This window comes from Cyclopterus lumpus, chromosome 4 (assembly GCF_009769545.1).
Source record: "Cyclopterus lumpus isolate fCycLum1 chromosome 4, fCycLum1.pri, whole genome shotgun sequence".
Lineage (NCBI taxonomy): Eukaryota > Metazoa > Chordata > Actinopteri > Perciformes > Cyclopteridae > Cyclopterus > Cyclopterus lumpus.
The window spans coordinates 5673504-5688062 of record NC_046969.1 but is presented as its reverse complement, the minus strand read 5'-3'; the positions used below and the strand labels follow the sequence as shown (position 1 = coordinate 5688062).

General features: G+C 41.8%; 1 protein-coding gene and 1 non-coding gene across 3 annotated transcripts; both read left to right on the top strand.

The window, feature by feature from the left end:
- The first annotated feature begins 184 nt into the window (after positions 1-184).
- trnah-gug lies at positions 185-256 on the top strand. The gene has a single exon. It is a non-coding gene; the product is annotated as a tRNA-His (tRNA).
- Positions 257-4456: 4200 nt separating this feature from the next.
- Positions 4457-13670, top strand: depdc1a (DEP domain containing 1a). 2 transcript variants are annotated; one of them, XM_034531338.1, is made up of 12 exons: positions 4457-4674; positions 5992-6257; positions 6354-6501; positions 7192-7316; positions 7519-7649; positions 7870-7917; positions 8123-8260; positions 8673-9674; positions 11090-11262; positions 11389-11565; positions 11872-12078; positions 12173-13670. In XM_034531338.1, exons 1-12 carry the CDS (start codon positions 4621-4623, stop codon positions 12305-12307), a joined length of 2604 nt encoding a protein of 867 aa, XP_034387229.1. In that variant the 5' UTR covers positions 4457-4620; the 3' UTR covers positions 12308-13670. The 2 variants fall into 2 exon arrangements, with proteins under 2 accessions (XP_034387229.1, XP_034387230.1); XM_034531339.1 differs by lacking the exon at positions 8673-9674 and having other exon boundaries at positions 4474-4674.
- The last annotated feature ends 889 nt before the right edge of the window (positions 13671-14559 follow it).

Here is a 14559-nt window from a genome sequence, read left to right as displayed (position 1 = left end):
ACACCTGCGATATTTGCTTTAATGTGCACGCTATTTATCACTCGGGTTTAACGTGAGGTGTTTAGCACAACTCAAAATGACATTAATACTACTAATAATAATACGTCCATGTCTGATGACGTCAGTGCATGTGTTGAAGCGAATGATCTCTGAGGGCCAGTTGTTTGTACCTGTTGTTCAGCTCGCCGTGATCGTATAGTGGTTAGTACTCTGCGTTGTGGCCGCAGCAACCCCGGTTCGAATCCGGGTCACGGCACACAGGTTTTTATAGAGAATATTTTCTCTATAAAAACCTGTGTGTATATCATATGAGAGAAAAGCAGCTTTCCTCAGAATGATCTCTGAAGATCGATGAGTTAAACTTAAATTTAATGAAAGCTATTATCGTATAACTTTATTAAACTGCAAGAACATATATATACAGGATAGTTGATTGAAAAAAAAAGTACCTCAAAATTGTGCGCTACACATAAGCACAGTATTAAAATTAAGGCACTTGATTAAATGCTCATCATATACGCTGTTTCCCCCTGTTTGTTAAGATTCTTAAGCTGTTTATTTGTGCAAATTTGTATTCACATGCTAATAAATCGCATCCCATGTGTGGTAACCATATAGCACTCGAAACTCACTTGGACCACTGTGCACAAAAAAACGTATATGTAAAGCGTCTTTGTGTGTTTTGAAAAGCGCTATATAAATTCAATGTATTATTATTATTATTATTTAAAAAATAAATTATTCTGCCTTTTAATTTAAACCAATCCTATTTCACGTATACATTTTTATTTATGGAAAATCTTTTATTAAAACGATCATATTCAGGCCTTCACACCGAAGTTGTGCTTATGGATAAATACATATTATTCTTGCTTTTTGCCCAAACTGATCTTTGATTAACTTTGCTGTCATCCTCAGGGTGACATCCATCAACAGCTGCTGACCGGTTGAACTCCTCTGCATCTCAGCTGAGATATGTAATGTTTTACTCTTCATCTTAAAAGCTGAACCAAACGTGTGTCACTCTAAGGATGTGAAGGGCTGATTCATTCCTCTGAGACATTTTGATACCTTCAAGCTGTGATCCGCTCTGAGTATCTTTATGGAACTGACTGATCCTGGTTCATTCAAGTGAGGCTTTTCACAACAAGGGACACCTTTAAGAAACGGTCCTCTGATGGTTGACTTAAGTAAAACAGAAGCATTTCATGTTGGATTCAAACCCACAACTTTCACACTGCAAAGCTTTTCCTTTACCAGCGGAGCTGCCAGGACCCTATTACATATTGTAACATGTGTTTGTAAAGTGTGAAGTCTGTAAACTGTGTTTCTAGGAAGTTAATTAAAAGTCACGCTTCAGCAGCTTCAGCCTGATAGGTTTTCTCTCTCGGGTTCCTTGTGTTAATGGATCCAAGAGAAGGTCCAGTGGTGAAGGACACCCCCGCGCTTTGGGAGTGGGACATTATTTGTTGTGTCATCACCATTCATATGTGTTTATGATTACATTGTTTACAGTGTAAAAATACTCTGACTGTTTGCAAGTAAAATTCCTGCATTCAAAATGTGAGAAAAAGTCAAAAATAATATTTGCATCAAAATATATACTTAAAGTACTACTATATCATTGGATTATAATTATTGACGCATTTGTGAATGTAGCATAATTATTTCTTAGTATAGTTTATAAGTTGAGGTATATTTTGTCTTAGTAATTTGAATCTGTAAAGTAGCTGAATAGTAACTTTGCATAATAAACAGTGAAGTAAAAGTACAGTATATTACCCTGTAATGGACTAGAAGTATATTGCATAAAATGGAAATAATTTAAATACAATTACCTCAAATTTGTAGTTAAAGTGGTTCTCATGTTCGCCATCCAATCGCCAACGTTTTTAATACCACAATAACATCATTATGTTTTTTTTTTGGGGGGGGGGGGGTATGCCTCAGATCTGTGTGCAGAGGGTATTTATCTCAATTTGTTCCTCAATTTTCCATCGGTAAAAATGTTTAAACATTTTGCACGCAGTCTGATTGATGAATGGTATTAATCCAAGTGAGTCTATCAGAGAGCAAAACCCCTTAAACTGTAAACAAATTAAATAATAACACATTACAGTTTGTACCTAAAGACCCTGGAGGGCATACACAACACAAGGAATAATTCTCAGACAGCACGAACACAAACAGAGGCCTGAAGCATTATGTTGGAGCTATTTAATTGATATTAGTATTTAGTTGTTTTATTGACAAGTAGTATTGTTTAATCATTCAGGTTGTTTGCTTATTTAGGTTAGATGTTTTGATATATTAGAATAGCTTTTTTCTTGTGATAGTTTTTAGTTTAGTTTCATTCTTTATTGTTGTTGTCTAGATATATTTAGTCTTTTGGTTGTTCATTTGTTCGTTAATTGGGTAACACTGTGGGCACCTGTGGTTATATGTATAGGAGTAGGCAGGTACAGGACCAGCATGCACCTGGGTAGGCCTATGTTTGTTTACCAGCGCAGGAGAGGCAGCGTTAGGAGTTCCTTTGTTCTTTTGTTTGTTTGCTTGTTTTGTTTAGTTAAATAAATTATCAGAAAAACGGAATCCTGAATGGACAATGCATTCTTTTGGCTGCGTAAACCACAAACCCATGGTGCGTCAGTGGCAATTTGATTTATGTTTGTTTTTGATTCATTGGACAATTGGCCACTACAATTATGTGTCGCCGTATCTCCGACAGTAATGTGGCCCATGACGTGTGAAGATGGGGTTGAAATGCAGCAACAGGGCTGATGAGTGGATCTACTGAAGGTGTGTGGCTTGGAGCAGGTTGACAGCCATCAGGGAGCCGACGGAGAAGACATGCCAACAGACCCAGACAAGACGACTAGAGGGAGGCAGTGATCATTGAGTGATGGGATTAAAATAACAAAACAAACAGAAACACAGCGTTAAATCACTCAAGAGTACCATCTGTAGTATGACGTAGTATCAAATCAAATGACAAAAGCTTTGTGTCGAGATAATCAACACGTTATCAAGGGGAACAAAACAAATGTTGTTTCCTCCTATTATTTGTAATGTTGTTTATCAGAGATCAGGAGGGCCAAGCCACCCGGTAGTGATCCTGACCATTGTTGCCACAGATTTTATTTTAATTTTATATTTTGTATATATCTGTCATCCATGTTCTTATATTTTATTTTATTTTATTTTATTTTGTGTGTTTAGTTTATTTAGTCCATTCCATTTGGTGTCTGTAAAGTGTTGGGCGCTACTATAAACAACAAATTTCCCCTTGGGGATTAATAAAGTATCTATCTATCTATCTATCTTAAGCTGAAAATGTCAGACTGTACTTCAATCGAGGTTTAAGACCAGTTAATTATATCATCATTAGCATTATCCTGAGATCATGAGAAAAAATAAATCAACATAAATTATCCTGTTATCGCAAGAAAACAAGATGTACTTGTGCTCTTGAGATAACACATGCGTTGACATTATAAGCAAAATAACTGAAGCTTGGCTTCCGTACTCCATAACTACATACTTGCTCTTCGTCTGTTATCTGTATGATTCCTATGTGGCTGTTTTCACATGTAACTGCTGAAGAGGGACATTTTCCCTGCACTGTAAAGCTGAATTCAAGGCCAGTTTAATGCATGATTTAGTGGCATTTTGACATCCTGTTCTAATATGCAGTTTACGCAAGTGTGATATGGACATTTATAAAGATGATTTGTATCCAGCAGTTGAACTTTTTTAAATTAACAATATTTGCATCATTACATATTCTAGATTGTTCAATTAGGAAGGACTAGATGTAATTTTAACAACATTTCAAAAGGTAATGGGCCTTCTTCTGTGCAGAGACATTTCAAACAGTGTTGCTATTTTTTAAAACATGTTTGGAGGGATTTTAAAACAGAAAGCTAGATTGGTGGTGTTAGTATCTGTTTGCAATCATTAGCATTACTATAGCAGTGGCTTGAGTCAAACCCAACCTCCTAGCTATCCATTTGGTAATGTCTAACCTCCACTGTCTTCTTGTCTGACCCCCCACTATTTCTCCTTTTAAATGATGAGGATATTCCCCACAAAAGGCCTTTTAAGATATGCTAATGTTAATTCCGCGCGCGTGTGTATGTATGTGCGCGCGCCCGCCAGTGAATAACTTTTACATTGCTGACACTGCAGCTCTTGACTGTTCCTTTAAGTAAATTAAAGCACAGCAAACTGCGCTTAAGAAAAGTTATTTGTAAGGAAAGAAAAGTGTGTCTACAGTTAAACAGTGATGACTTTACACCTTAAATTTGATTTCTTTTTAAGCATATACTGTAAAAAGCATATTTGTGCCGCTCGCCTGCATTGTGGCCATATACTGTAAAACAGGATCGTTTTCGCTTCGAGGCTGATCACGTGACCCGCGCGTCGTCCAATCCCGTGCCCGGAGAGCACGGCTCGTAATTTTGAACAGACGGAGAGCAGCCAGGCAGGAGCTGCGTATCTTCAGCGCTGCCGTTCATAATCCGAGACGTCGGTTCAATAAATCCTTCCCCGTGTGATGGATATTTTTTACCTCTTGTCATATCGGGTAAAGGGGAAACTTTAAGCGCTGTATTTTTGTTGATGAATATGAATTCCCGTGTTATCACGCCAGGACCCTACCGGGCCACCAAACTGGTAAGTGAACGTTAGGTTGTTAGTTAGCTAACTAGCTAACGTTAAATCGGACTAACTGCTGGCTAGTTCATGCGAAAAGTTATCTTCAACGACGTGGGGTTTTACATAAACGTGACACTTCCACGCGAGTACTTCCTGCTAACTAACACAAATCCAAAGTTAGTGTTTTATGGGTCACTTCTCCAATACGTGGCTTTTCCTCAAAAACTATGGCTGCATATAGCCGTTCTACTGATTACCCTGAACGTTACACAAGCCAACCGAGTCATGTTTTAGTCTGAATGTAATAATCTGGAACACTATAGAATATTAGGAAAGAAACATAACATATTCACCATTGAGAAGCTGCCGAAGTAACTTTTCATCGGTATCAAAATTGTTGTGAACACTTAATGATATTCTATCCTTTACGTCATCGTCTCTATTATATAACGCATAGTAGTAGTCCAGCGTTGTCTCCCTAATTCCACTATTTCAGTCTTTAAATTGCTTGTTTTGAATCAAATAAATTCAACTTTACTGGCTTCCAGTAAATTGTCAAAATTCCAACAGGTCAATTCAATTTAATTCAGTTTATTTTGTATAGCACAAATTTAGCCTCAGAGGGCTATACAATCTGTACACATACGGCATCCCTGTCCCAGGACCTCACATCGGATCAGGAACAACTCCCCAAAAATAACCGTTCACAGGGGAAAAAAGGGAAGAAACCTTCAGGAGAGCAACAGAGGAGGATCCCTCTCCCCGGATGGACAGATGCAATAGATGTCATGTGTACAGAGTTTCATAAACACATTACATGAATATGACAATGTATGAATGGAACTCCAATCCATGAAACAACACAGGTCAGCAACACTTTTAATACAAACACTTTACAGTCAACCTAATCACACTTGACCAGTGACCCCTGGAAGACCCTGAAGAAGACCACAAGCCAAAACAGCTAGTCTCAGAATAAATGTATTCTTACAAGCGTTGCTGGAGTTGGGATCCTATTTGGACTACAAACGAATACGTTCAGCACTACTTGGTTTTCTCTGTTTGTCTTGACTATGGAGAACTTTGTCTCAGATAAGTACATGAGCATTTTGTTTCCAAGCCAGAAGAGGTTTGTAAACCTCGAATCAAACGTCCTGCCTCCTCCTCCAGGGATCCTCAGGCGGAGGCTGTCAGGAATGTCCCTCAGGATACGTAGTCTGCTCATTAAAATTAAACTGGTGAATGACATAACTCCTACTGTAGATGAATCAGTTGGATTGCACTAACTCCTCCAGTTGGATTGCACTAACCCTGTCCCCCCCATCCCTGTTTCAGTGGAATGAGGTGACTCAATTGTTTCGGGCTGGTATGCCCCTGAGGAAACATCGGCAGAACTTCCGGCACTACGCCTCCTGCTTTACCGCCTCTGCCGCTGTGGAGTGGATGCACCAGCTGCTGCGTTGCAACAACAATTTTGGCCCTGATGTCACCAGGCAGCAGACGGTGCAGCTCCTGAAGAAGTTTCTGAAGAACCATGTTATTGAAGATGTGAAGGGTCGCTGGGGCACGGAGGATCTGGAGGACAACAACATGCTGTACAGGTAGGCAACATTTTGGAGGGACATGCTTTGTAATTACTCAAAAAGGCACACAAATTGACACACTCTTTGTCCTCTCTTCCTCACCCCACCCCTCAGATTCCCCTCCTCTTCCCCTCGGAAGCCCATTCCATTTTCCGCTTCAGGCTCGGCCCCTGGCTCTATTAAGAAAAGGCCCTCATTCAGGGACAAGGAAAGTTTCTTCAGGTTTAAAAATATCAAGAAGCAGCACGAGAAAGAGACACAGGTGAGTTAGATTGGACAGAGGTTATTGAATCCACACTGACTCTTAAATGTGGTGCCAGGCTGGCAACCAGGCATCGGCCTTTGGTTGCCCAAACTGAAAATATGGTTGCCATTTTTAGTCTCCTGATATTTTGAGTATTTAAGATACTCTGCGTCAGCTTATTAATACAAATGTGACATCAAAGCTTTATTACAGTAACTTGACCTTTAATTTCTGGTGTACAAAATACCAGTAGTGCATCTGTTATGTTCTTCATAGATCCCTTAAAAATGCATCCAGCTTGTTCATCTGTTCTCTCCTTTTCAAATGTTGGTTTTAATCTCAACATGAGATATTAAAACAACCATTTGTTTAACAGAGTTAGTCATATTAAAATTTTACAAATGCAACAAATAAAAAACAATGTGTTCCACAGTTTGCTCCTTAAATCTATTATTTATTAAAAATGTGGTTGCCACTGATTGCACCTAAAAAAGCCAAGAATTGGTTGCCAGTTTCTCGAAATGGTTTCCAATGGCCCCCTGGCAACCCTTACTGTCAATCCCAGCAAAGTTATTTACAACTTTATCTTGACAATGACATCATCTCCAATCAGTCGCGCTTTTCAAGGCAAACAAAAAGTTTCCAGTCGCCGAATTAAATGTAATAAATAATCTATTGTTTGGTTCACACTCTGTTCGTGCCTTCCAGGAAAATGTAGACCCCGCCCTCCAAGCAGGAGGAGAGAATCGTCCAATAGGAGAGCAGCAGATGCCAAGACGAGAGCTAACGGTGGAGGATGAACAGGAGATCTGGAAAGACATCACCCTGACCCAGTATGAACCTGTTACATTTTTTTTTTAAAACAGGGACATTACAAGTTTGTCAATTAGTGAAGGCACCTGTTTCCTTTCATTAAAATGACCCGTAGAATAAATTGGAAGAAAGAATCTAAAGTACAAGCGACGGTTGAAATCTCGTAATCAGAAAGCGAGGGAGATTTGTTTGTGTAACTAAACCTTGTGTGTTGTGTTTCAGCCTGCAGAGGATTCTGGGTGTTGCATCTCTTGATGAGGTTTTAGACCAACGTTACGTAAACCCACAGAACATCATCCATAATATGACCAAAGTCAACAAGCACGGAGTGGTCACACTGGACGACAAGACCAGTAAGTGTATATATACATCAACAAAAAACGTTTCCATCACAAGAAAGCATAAAAAACATCATGTTTTTGGTTTGTCTTCTCACTTCGGCCCCTTTAGCTGGACACTTTATTATCTATACCATGTACACTGCTTACCTTTGAACTGTGGCACACTGAAATATGAGCATTTGCCATACAACGTAAATTAAACAACCGTCTAACCTGCTAATCATCTCTCTAGATGACCTTCCACATTGGGTTTTGTCTGCCATGAAGAGCCTGGCCAACTGTGAGTTTTACATATACATTTTTGGATTGATGCATCAATCTTCAACACCTACATTTTATTCCCATTACATAATTACTTGCATATTCTCAGGATACTCGGTTAACAATCAGTAAAATTAACACTTTAACTTTTTTTTTGATGTAGATGTTTAAGATTTCAAGTGTCCTTCTTACGGCAGCTGCTTTAACCTGCTGTCTGTTTCTAGGGCCGAAGTATGACAGCGCTCAGCCATCCTATCCAGGCTTTGAGCGGGATGTCTTCAAAACGGTGTCTGATTACTTCTACAGCCTTTCAGCGCCCGTGCTCACTTACGAACTGTATGAACTATTTATCAACGTCCTGGGTAGGTACCGTGGACTAATTTCAGGAGGCCTTTTCCTTTTCACGGAACATTAGTTAAATGGAAGAGCTTTTAAAGGGCTCACTTTTAGTGGATGCAGAGAAATAATGCTCGAACTGACAGTCTTTTTCTGCAGGATCTTGTCGCACTTTCTGATCTCTGACAGTGCCTTTTGCTAACAGAGGTTTTGGTTGTTGTCACTTCTGTTTGTAGTGTCCTAACGGCCTTATGAGCAGCTGTTCTCTGTGTCCATGCCTGTTATGTGTGGTCTTGGATCAGCTGATGGTTCTCTATGTTCAGTACAAATTTGAAATGACTAAACCCTCTCCCTCCCCTTCACTTTCTGCTTGCATTGACCCTCTGCCTGCCCTGCTTGGCTCTCTCTCTCTCTCTCTTTCTGTGCATTCGCTCTCAGTGTTTTGTGGCTACGTTGCGGCGCCCACAACACACCAACTTGGGAAACGCAAGAAGCCCGACCTCCCATCAGCCCCCCCTCCGACCAAGACCTCTTTCCGCTCCACTGAATGTCTTCTCCTGTCGCTGCTCAGGCAGCGGACATGTGACGAGACCGAGTCGCCAATGAGAGAGGTGCTTGGCGGGAAACTTCAGTCACGGCTGGCGGCGCTGAAAGGAGGCATTGCCAGCATGGGTGACGGTCAGCTGGGAGGCAGCTGCACGAGTCTGAGTACAGTTGGTTTTGCGAGGCCTCAAACCAAGAGTTGCTCGCTGGAAACTATCCTCGATGACTCCGCCCCTCTCACCAGGCAACAGCTGTTCCTGTCTAACGACAGCCTGGCGTCCTGTGCCTATGGCAGCACGAGCCACGATGACAGCGCTGCCATCACAACGGCCCACAGTCATACAGACTTGACATCTGTATCCAAAGCAACCCCCTTCACTTGTGAAAATGCTCCAGCAGGTACAACCAGAAGCAGACTTTCCATAGCCGGCCCGTCGGCGGCACACAGGTTGCGTTCATCTCGGCCACACAGCGCAGGCAGCTGTCTGGACATAGTCATAGAAAGCAGGGAGGAAGACGCCAAGGAGCCCAAGTTTCAGGGTCGCGCGACCAGCTGCCTCAACGTGAACACTCCCGCGGACCAGCATCACTCCTCAGCTTCACGTCCTCCCTCGCTCTACTCCCATCTTCCCTCCTTTTCCTCCTATCGTCTTTTTCCCGCTTTCTCTTCATCTGCTTTGGCCAAAGCACAAAGGTCTCATGCCACTCCAGGACCCAGTGGGCCCAGACCCGCCTGCAGTATCTCGAATCTTTGGCCGCTCCCTCCACCCGCTGTTGCCCGGCGCTGCATCAGCTCACTGGATGTGTCAAAGCCGCCTCGACTCGTTTCCCTGTTCAAACCGCCTGTCTGTGTGCCCACCAGCATCTTCCAGCACCCCCAACCCAAACCCGAGCACAGTAAGACCGTCTCACCTCTACCTGTCTGCCTGTCTATTGTTGTCTAATCAAACTAACGCCATCTAACATCTAACCACTGCTGGTATGCAAGGGTTTTAACTCATAAATACAACTCCTGTTGAACTCAAAAGGTCAAGTTAAGATCTGAGTTGAAGACTGATTTCACTTTTTGGGGGTCTGTTGTTTAACATTTCTAAGGTTCCAGTAAACTAATTGACAGAACAAGTGATGAAAGAAGGCCCTGGCTCAAGGTGCACATTTCATCACTGCTGTTTTTGATTCATGAAATGCACTTTGCAGCTGTGTATCAACGGTCCTGCATTAATATCTCCTGGACCATGGACATTTCAGTGTCGGATCCATTTATAAAATGTGGATGAGCGTTGACAATATATACTCATTGGAATGGAGATCATCTTTTTTCAATATTTGCTGTTCGTTCCAATACCCGTAATAACATACTATCTAGTATGCCAGGAAAAAAAAGATGTACTATGTCCCAACACATAGTATTTCAAATGCTGTCACCAGAAATACCCGGATGTCCTACTGCACCTGGCACCATTTTGCAGTCTGTAAGCCAGCATGCTCTCCTGGCTATTCTGACTCCTAATCAGTGCAGGGAATATGTGAGCAAGAAGTTTGAAGTTCACGGTTCAATGTATGTCCCAATTGAATGCATATTACATGCGACAATATGCATATTGTTAGGGCAGCTGCAGTACGTAAGACAAAAAGGTATTCTGTTTGGATCAGAGCTAAACCGTGTGAAGTCCAAGATGTCACAGGACTTCCCTCCCTCAGCTAGAATATGTATAAAGCCCATCCACCAGTAGCAGCTGGACAGATACAGGAGACAGGAGAGCATTCCTGCCGCTGCAACAAGACTTTACAATAAATCTCTGGCCAAATCAATCACACAACTATAACATTGTTGTTTGTTTGGTTTGATCTTTGCACTATTCAAAGTTAATTTAATAAAGTTCATTTCGTAATATTCTACCTATTTTGGATATATTTTGTATATTTAATATTGCTTTACCTATATCTATAAATGCTGCTGTAGCATAACTAAAGTAACTATCTATCTTATCTTTGTAATATCAACTCTGTCTTCCCATAACGACTTTTGTTAGTGGACCTGTGGCTGAAATGACCATGCAGCAACATCAGGGCTATGAACAGGGCTGCATACGCTTTTTTTTTAATAGCATATAGTATATAGTATATACACTATAGCTGTAGTTGATTTCATTTTGTCATCCATCCATCCATTTGTCTGATCGACTGAATGTGATGTAGCAGTGATGGATGAATGTCGCCGCAAGGAGTGATTCTACTGCTGTTTGCTGTTACAGACTTCACCTGTCGCCATCATCATGACTGTGTGTGTGTGTGTGTGTGTGTGTGTGTAGGCCTTCTTCAGCCTCAGTGTGAGCGTGTGGCCATCGAGGCCCTGCAGCTTTGCACCCTCCTCCTCCCCCCCAACTCCCGCAGAAAGTTGCAGCTCCTCATGAGGATGATGTCGCGCATCAGTCAGAACGTGGACATGCCCCGCCTCCACCCCGCCATCGACACCCGAACATTGGTGAGGCACAACACTGATGGGTGGATCTTTTCCTTTTGAACCAGCACAAGACCTTCGTATTTGTCCCGTGGTGCAGGCCAGTGACATATTTGTCTCTTTACTTCCTTTTTGTGGTCTTCATTCCAGATGGTTCACACGTTTTCAGGCTGTGTCCTGGGCAGCGCAGAGGAGTGTGATTTGGACGAGTTGTTAGCGACCAGACTGATTTCATTTCTAATGGACCACCAACAAAGCATCCTCTCGGTCCCAGATTACCTGATCAGTGCCATCAATGACCATATACAGTACCTGCGCGCTGTACAGGTACACCCATAAACTGTGACCGCATATGGGCAAATAGAAACCACATACACAAATGCATTGTCCGTTATACATGCAGAGGATTAGAAACCTTTTTAACTTAATGGTAATACGATATTTAGTCTATGGGGCTTATTATGAGATGGTTTCATGAATCTATTCAAAGTATAGCGGACCATGAAATTTGTCAACAGTGTGGTGAATGCCAGCAATGAGATGGCTTGAATAGATTAAAAATAATAAAAAAGGTAGGATTTCAGCTTCATCGGAAACTTACACATGTTTTTTTCCCCTCTCTCCCGACCCCAGGTCCCGATCGATGGAGTTTCCAATGTTGATGGCGACAATGCAGTTTGCGTTCCGATGCCCATCTACGCGTTCTGCCGTCAGATTAGCGGCGCTGAGTTTGAACAGCAAAAGCTGACGTCTTCCCAGAAGGCCATGGAGGAGTTGCTGGAGATGCTGCTGACCGACCAACACATGAGCGAGAAGGACCGTCGCAAGAAGCTGAAGCAGGTAATAAACCTGGACCTCACGAAGCACACTGGCAGCTGGACTTGAAAAGGGAACGCCGGTCACTCAGTCATGAGTTTTGTTGTCTCTGCTTCAGTTTCAGAAGCAGTACCCAGACATCTACAGTCGTCGGTTCCCCTCCTCAGACGGGGACAACAAGGCCGACAAGCCAAAGATTAAACCTCCTCTCTTCAACATCAGGAAGACAAAAGCCTTCAGCATCAGGAACTAAACTGAGCACACAGGTTGTCGCCATCGTAGAAGCCGCAGTCGTGACTTCACTGATGCTAAGACTGTGGAGAGTTCTGTGTCTGTGTGTACGTGTGCGTGTGTAAAATCGGTACTCCTATTGTGTGTATGTGTGTGTGTGTGTGTGGGGACCAGTGTGAACAAGCCTCAGATTGCATTTTGGGAGAAAAATGATGTGCAATGTTTAAGATCACTGGTCCATATGGGAATAATTAGATCATAGATGTGTTCATTTATATGTCTGACAGCATTGGGAGCAGTGATGAATAGGTACTTCCGCGAGGTGTCTATTGTCTAGTGAACTGTTTTTATAAACTTTTATGAACATTTTTATATCAGAATCTCGAGTTTTGTTTGAAATGAACTGAACCTTTTTTCTCAAACTCTATTCTTGTGTTTTTCGTCCTCTCTTTCGTGTGGTGGGATTTTAAAGGAGTTTTAAGGTCATGTTTTAGTTTCTTTTGATTTTGAGTATCTCTATTTTTTGATTGTTCTTCCCAGTTTCTTTTATTCCTTGTGTCCGTGTGTCTCATCTTGAACTCATCTCTGCTTAGTTTATTGGATAGAGAAATATTTTTGCACTGGATGTAGTCATTGTAAATTGCCATGGCAATGATCAAAGTAGTTAATTTATACTTATTTAATGCTTATCAGCCTCCCCACAGCAGGGCTCACCAGACGGCCATCATATGTTGGGTAAATGGTTGCTGATGGATATGAATACAACTTCCCATGAACAGCAACGGCAATTTGCTTTCCCTTTCCATTCATTTCCCTGAGGGGCGCTAAAATGTATTTAGTAAACTGAAGTGCAATACATAACTCTTTATTTCAAATGTCTGAAGTAACAGCTCTTTAAAAGAAAAATCTCATATGAAGTATTAGTTCTTCCCTGATATGTTTGTCTATACCTCAGATCACATGGTGTGTGTGTGTGTGAGACACGTGCACTCATCGACAGTGTTTTTTGTCTTTTACAGAGAGCTGTTGTGTTGTACTCCCACACAGTTGTACTCTTCCTCCACATTGTTTACTATGCAAAGTCCTGGGAAATAAATCTGATCAAGCTGTTATATTTATGTGCCACTGTTTGGAACTGTTTGTGTGAAATTATGTGTGTGTGATGTGCCATAAATACTGTACACACACTATATTACACCTGGTACTAAAGTTGTGACTGGTATTTGTTGTTTCTCCGTTTTATTTACCAATTGTGAGGTATGTGGTCATAGGGACACACAACTGGAAGGTTTTAAGTAAATCCACTTTAATTCAATTATATAAACTCCATTTTGAAAGTTGCTTATTTTTCTAGAATTTGCAGAATTAAATGGTTGTTAAATGTACCATTTGTTTTCATTTATTTCATTAAATAGATTTATCTTTTACTTTCTTCCAGCATAACTGTCTTTTTTTAATTGAACAAATCTGTTTATGACGGAGTAGAGTACTGAGTACTGTGGATTTGACCTCAAGGCAGCGCTAGATGAAAAGCGAAGGAGATCACCAAAGTTAGAACCGTTCCTCCAGAGGGGAACATGAATGTGTGACCCAAATGTGATGGAAAGACAGCGACCGCTTCCTGTGACATGTCACTCAAAAGCACAGAAGTCCACCTCGGGGGGGGATCGCCGAAGGCTTTCATTTTCTCTCCTCTCCATTTGTTCAAAAGTGACGATGCTGTCCGTTTGTTCAGTTGTTCATTTGCAGGCTGATTTCATCAGGTTGTCACCCTGCATTCAGCACACAAACATGACAGATTACTGCTCCTTTTAACCCTCACCGATGCCTCCATAGTCAAATCCACCCAAATTCAGCATCCTTCTGTTCATCTGTGATTTATCAGAAATGACAGACGAGCCAAAGAACTGGAAATAGACATGGCTAATCATTCTCTCTCTCTCCCAGAGAAAACTCTGTTGCTCTTTCTCCACCGTCGACTGCCGAGGCCGTCTGGAACCAATCGGACAGGATTCCTCTGCATGGAAGGCCGTGCACAAGCAGCGACCCCAGCACACTGCTTTTAAGAGTGGACTTTATGAGTCTGACCCACATCATCTGAGTGTTTGTGTTCCCAGGTGGACAAAGACCTCAGGGGAACATTCTGCATCTAGACGGCTGAAAGGAGAGGAGACAAAGCTAGCTTGTTCATGGGTAAAAGACCGGAGGAGGAGGAGGAGGTAGGGGGGAGAGAGAAGAAGGAGAAGGGGAGCAAAGGGCATGAAACGGGAGGAG